This window comes from Lipotes vexillifer, unplaced genomic scaffold, assembly GCF_000442215.2.
Source record: "Lipotes vexillifer unplaced genomic scaffold, Lipotes_vexillifer_v1.1 scaffold408, whole genome shotgun sequence".
NCBI classification, from domain to species: Eukaryota; Metazoa; Chordata; class Mammalia; order Artiodactyla; family Lipotidae; genus Lipotes; species Lipotes vexillifer.
In genome coordinates, this window is record NW_006787469.1 from 1,070,245 (window position 1) to 1,076,135 (window position 5,891).

The 5,891-nt window shown below is 47.4% G+C and overlaps 1 protein-coding gene across 1 annotated transcript in view; it reads left to right on the plus strand.

The window, feature by feature from the left end:
- Window positions 1–5,354, plus strand: part of LOC103084056 (EH domain-containing protein 4-like) — an 80,599-nt gene extending 75,245 nt beyond the window's left edge. The window contains exon 5 of the mRNA XM_007460199.1: window positions 5,268–5,354. Coding sequence (XP_007460261.1) covers window positions 5,268–5,354 — 87 coding nt within the window. The remainder of the gene's footprint in view (window positions 1–5,267) is intronic.
- The last annotated feature ends 537 nt before the right edge of the window (window positions 5,355–5,891 follow it).

Genomic DNA, 5,891 nt, shown 5'->3' on the forward strand with positions numbered 1-5,891 from the left:
GCCGCTGAGCCTGCGCGTCCGGAGCCTGTGGTCCGCAACAGGAGAGGCCACAGCAGTGAGAGGCCCGCGGACCGCAAATAAAAAAAAAAAAAAAAACTATTGTACATTTCATAAAATCATATTCCTCTAACGCTACAAGGGCCTCCAGAGTTTACCTAGTCCTGGTGATGATCAGAAGCACCCAGGAGCTTTAAGCAAAAAATCCCCAGGCCCTGCCCCAGAGCCTCTGATTCATTTACATGCGTGCGTGCGTGCGTGTGCGCGCGCACGTGTGTGTGTGTGTGTGTGTGTGTGTAAAACTCCCCACATGATTCTGATGATCAGCCAAGTTTGGGAACCAGAGGTCTATCCTGACTCCCTAATTTTACAAGCACAAGGTAGGTTAAGTGATTTCTCCAGGGTTACCTAATCCATTAGTGACAAAGTTAGGACTAAAAGACAGCCCTCCTGGCTCTCAGCCTAGCCCTCTGCTTTGTCCTGTCCCTTCTGCTAGAACTGGTCCCCGGGCCTGCCTTTCCAAATCCACAGCTACCCTGGTCAGGAAGTGAGGTGGGCTCACTTCTCCTTCATCTGCTGGTGGCAGAGAACTCACGTCTCCTCCCACTTCCTCAGAAGCCGAGAGTGGCTTCTGCTGTGGCCTGGTGGCCCACAGGCCAGCCTTCTGGAGTCCACCATCACTTTGCCTCATTCAGTCAGCAGCTGCTCAGCATCCCTGGGCCAGGGCTGAGCAGCCTGGTCTGGGGGAGGAGGGGGTGCAGAACGCCCCCCTTACAGAATGGGGAGCTGTGTGTGACTGGGGTGTGGACACTGTGCTCTGAGGAGGGGGCCTCGCCAGGGCGGGATGGGGAGCGGGGAGGGCTCCACGGAGGGTGACTTCCGTGCAGGTGACCAGCTGTCCAACCCCTCCTCGTGGCTCGTCATTGCCGCCCTTATGTCAGCATGCTCACAGGGCAGCTTCCCTCCTATGTCGAAAGAGACGCCTCCCTGGCGGCCCGGCCCCACCCATAGTCCCTGGTTCTGCTCTTTTCCTCTCTACTCAGCTGCCCACCCAGTGCGTGCTCATGCCCTCCTCCCATGCGGCCCAGCTAATCTGCAGTCACCTGTGCTCTGTGAGTCACTGCTGTGTGAACTTTTCTTCTCAGTACCAACTGCTTCCTTCCCGAACTACAGCCACTTTTGTTCCAGTTCTGCAAGGCTTGTAAATCCAGTGATTTATAGCTCTCCTGAAATGATTTCCCTCCCCTGCTCATCCCGGGCCTGATGCTTGGTGGCAGGAAGTCCGTTTTTGCCCATTTAGTGACCGCCCCGCCCCCCGCCAGCGTGTGGTCTTTCTCTCCTCCAGCTGATACAGCTGAACTTTACCTTCAGTGTACATAGTACCCAACATGATTTTATAACCAAGGCTGGTAAATGACGTCATAGCCTTTGCAGATTTCAAGATCTTTTAAACTATTTTTAAATGCCCATGGCTGTTTTTAATTTACCAGTCGTTGCTGAGGGCCTAGTGACTGAAGACGCAGCTGTTGTTAGTCATATAAATAAAAAAAGAGCAGAGCGCTCACTGGGGGTGCCAAGCACATGGGACTTCGCTGCCATCCTTGAGTGTTGGGCCCTGTGAAGGGGCCAGCATGGCCTTGGTTTAGAGAGGCACAGAATGCTGCTGTGTACTGATGCCGGGAATAATGAAAGCCCTTGTGTAGAGGTGGGGGGCAGGGGCAGGGGGCGGTCAACTTGCTGAGCTTACTTCTAGGAAAAAAGCTTGTCTTTTTTTCCTAAGAATAGTATCTGGCTTGTTCCTTTTCATAAAGGAAAATGTTTGAAGTACGGATGTTTCCAGTCTGAGCTTCTCAGTGTCAGTGTGTTCCTGGGGCAGCACCACACTGCAGAGGGGGGCAGGAAACAGTCTTGGGTAGAGAAGAAGCCGAACTCAGCACAGTGGCCTTGGCCACTAACCAGTGCCATCCACTTTATACACCATCTGCAGTTTTATGTTCCATTTGTGAACTTGTTGCTGAAATGGACAAGGAGTCACCTGAGTTTTTCTCTTTGTAGTGTTTCTATTTCATAAAAATGCTCTTTGGTTTTGATATATTAATCTTCATCTCTTTTGATCCAGTTTTCCTTTGGTAAGCCAACCCTTCCTGAGGGTCTGATCCTGTCAATAAGTGCACAAAGTTGGGCATTCTCTTCATTTCTCACAAAAGGGAACTGAAGCTCAAAAAGGTGACATAACTAGCTCAAAAAGGTGACATAACTTGCCCAAGGCTCTGCAGCCTGAAGTTACAAAATATAGATTCAAACTCCAGTGGGCTTGACTCCCTGGTCTGGAAGGCATTCACCTGAAATCCAGAGTGGACAACATCTGGTTGCTCCTTATTATGCCCTTGCATTCTGCATTAATCTGTCATTCTGTTTATTCTATAAAATTATCCATCCACGTAAACCCTACAAAGTTTAGAGGTTTGTCGAGCTGTCATTTTGAAAGCATGCAAAGGATAAGTTTTCAGATGTCACCTGAGAGGTGACAGATCTGAGTTGGGGTATGGAGTGTGTCTATTTATAGACCACCATAATTAGGTAGAATTTGTGGCCCATCCAGAAATAAAGCCAGAAATGTGTTGTTAATGTCCTGCCGGGTTCTGCAGTAGTCAAACTTGAGGTATCATAAAGATGACATACATACATACATACATACATACATACATACATACATTTATTTATTTATTGCTGCGTTGGGTCTTCGTTGCTGTGCACGGGCTTTCTCTAGTTGCAGCGAGTGGGGGCTACTCATGGTTGCAGTGCACAGGCTTTTTATTGCAGTGGCTTCTCTTGTTGCAGAGCACGGGCTCTAGGCACGCAGACTTCAGTAGTTGTGGCACGAGGGCTCTAGAGCTCAGGCTCAGTAGTTGTGGCACACAGGCTTAATTTCTCCACGGCATGTGGGATCTTTCCGGACCAGGGCTTGAACCCGTGTCCCCTGCATTGGCAGGCGGATTCTTAACCACTGCACCACCAAGGAAGCCCAAGATGACATTTTAATAATATGAAAAATGGCACTCTTACTAAAGATATCTGGAAACTTAATGATTTCCCTGCTTTTTCTATTTATATTTTTTTCCCAACTCTCTATTTCAAGGAACAGGAAACCTTTAGAGTGGGTTTTTTGGTTAGCCCCAAAGGTTATATCTTATGATATCAGTAGACATCCTTCTTTGAAGGATGTCACAATCTAAGATGCCAGACAAGTTTCATTTCATGATTTTTTAGAGTAACCTATTTGGGGAAAGCCCAAAATAAGTTTAGAAAATAAGAATTTAGTTTTATTCAGCTATAATTAAAATAGCCAAGTTAAAGAAATAAGGTTCAAACTCCAAATCATAGTATTATGGGATAAATGCACAAAGGTAAGTAACAAGGCAAGTTTACTGCAGGCCCCACCCTTTATAAGCACATGCTGCCCAAGGATAGCAAAGGCTCCCACCCACCTGGAAACCTTCATTCAGTAAAAAATGAGTCAACATTTGAGGAAGGAACAACTTAAAATGAGAAAGAAAAGGAGAGGTCATTGATTTGGGGGGTTTACTATATAGTTCTGTGCAATTTAGTTTCGTCTTCAAAGTGTGTTCTCCTCTTAGTCACGTGTAGCGTGCAGGGGCAGCATTCTGGTCTGTCTGCACCGCACCACCTATTCCTTCTGGGGAGAAGTTAGACATTTTGAAATTCACCACATGGACCCAGGCTAAGTTATGTAAAAATCATTCTACAATGGCTGATGACTATCCCTTTGATGCTTAGTCCTCCAGGGGGCATTTAAAAATAGCTCAGTTGGCAGCCCCAAGCTACTGGGGATGTGTCAGTACTTGTGTCCACCCAGGAGAGCCTGTCTCTTTGAAGGCCACCATCAGATGACTGGGTAGGCCCCCTCACATGCCCTTTAAGGCTCTTCAGAATCATATGTGCTGTTGGTGCCAGCTTTGATTTCAACAGAATAACAAACCTCCAAGTGGGAGCCAATCAGCTGTATCTTGAAGCCTCACACTCTTACCACCCCATGGGTTCATCTTCTGGGTCTTTAGTTTAGGAACTGAAATTTTTGTATCATAGTAAACCCAATTTTAAAATGTGCTGACCCCCAGGGACTTCCCTGGTGGCGCAGTGGTTAAGAATCTGCCTGCCAACGCAGGGGACACAGGTTCAATCCCTGGTCCAGGAAGATGCCACGTGCCACGGAACAACTAAGCCCGTGCGCCACAACTACTGAACCTGTGCTCTAGAGCCCGTGAGCCACAACTACTGAGCCTGCGTGCCACAAGTACTGAAGCCCACGCACCTAGAGCCCGTGCTCCGCAACAAGAGAAGCCCCCACTCACCACAACTAGAGAAAGTCTGCGCACAGCAACGAAGACCCAACACAGCCATAAATAAATAAATAAAAATAAATTTATATATATATAAAATGTGCTGATCCCCAGAGGTTAAATGTTCTCTGCAGGTTTCCAGCTGGGCCTGCAAAGGTACAGATCTCCATCAGGTCATATTAAACCTGGGCAACTCTAAGGTTGCCCAGTGCAGAACAATGTATCCCAGCCTGACTTCCCCCACACGTCTCCCCAGTATCCAAATTCCATAGGCATTTCCATTCCTATTGTCCATGAGCACCTCAAGCTTCCAGCACTTGCTGCTGGGGGTTGCCCTCCAAGCCCACAGTGGAAATTCCCAGTATTACTCTGTGTACATGCTTCTCAGCCTTGGATATACAAACACTTGTCATGGACACAGTTAATGAGATTGTGTCAGAGTGTAGATGTGAACTATAAATCCCTGTTCGTTTAAAGGGGAGTACATCTTTTTCTGCTCATTGAGTTATTAGCCCAGAAAAAAATTGACATTTTGAGCCATTTGACTTACCCTTGGTCATCACCAAGGGTGATGAGTTGAGGCTTTTCTAGTTTTATATAAGGTGAAGAGTGAGTTGAACAAGACAACAATGTTCAAACGTTCCCCAGGGTGCAGTGTCATTCACTTGTGAATGAAGAACTTGGAACCCAAATTCATCATGTTCTATTTAAATATATAGAGTTTATTCATTATTCAGTAAGGACTAAATAGCCACAAGCCTCCCTGGCGTTACTACCCCTCCAGCTATAGGTCTTTGGCCATTAGTCAATAACAACATTTCTAGTCCCCTTTCTAGAGGACAAAGTGCATTCAAATACGTGCTCTCTCTCATCACCACAGCCCTGTGAGGTAAGGGCTGTAATCCCCAGGTTGTGGGTGAGCAAGCCGAGGCCGGGGAGGAGACAGCTTGCCCAGGGCTGCTCAGCGAGCGCGTGGGCAGCGGTGGCAGCGCCTGACCCGGCCTTCAAACACGCAGTCCCATCCTGCCCACCTCCTCTTTCTCCCCATCTTCTCCTTCCTATTCCTCTTCCTCTCAATTAATTTTCTCTTATTATAAAGAACAAAAGATCAGACTGTTTCTACCTCCTTCCCTGGACCATCGCCAGTTCTGGCCCCGGGTCCTGCATTTGTTTGGAGACACATCTTTGACACGTAAGGGCAGACACGAGCTTTTCAAGTTGACTGGGGATTTCAGCCACCCAGGCTGCCCCTTGTTTACCAGGAGTCCTTAGAAAATCACAAGGCACCGTCCCGCTAGAAGACTGCAGTCTTTGCCCACATTCTGCGTGGTGTTCGCAGTGTGTGTACCATAACGTATCCATTTTTTATGTATGGGGAGGGAAGAGTACATGACCTTTCCAAAGCTTCCCTGTGAGTTAGGAACGATCAGAAGCCAAACCTCAAAGTTGTTCCATAGGACATAGTTCACTTTGAATTCCAGATTTCAGCAGCTTCAGTACGATTTTTAATTCATACCCACAAAAAGCAGTTAA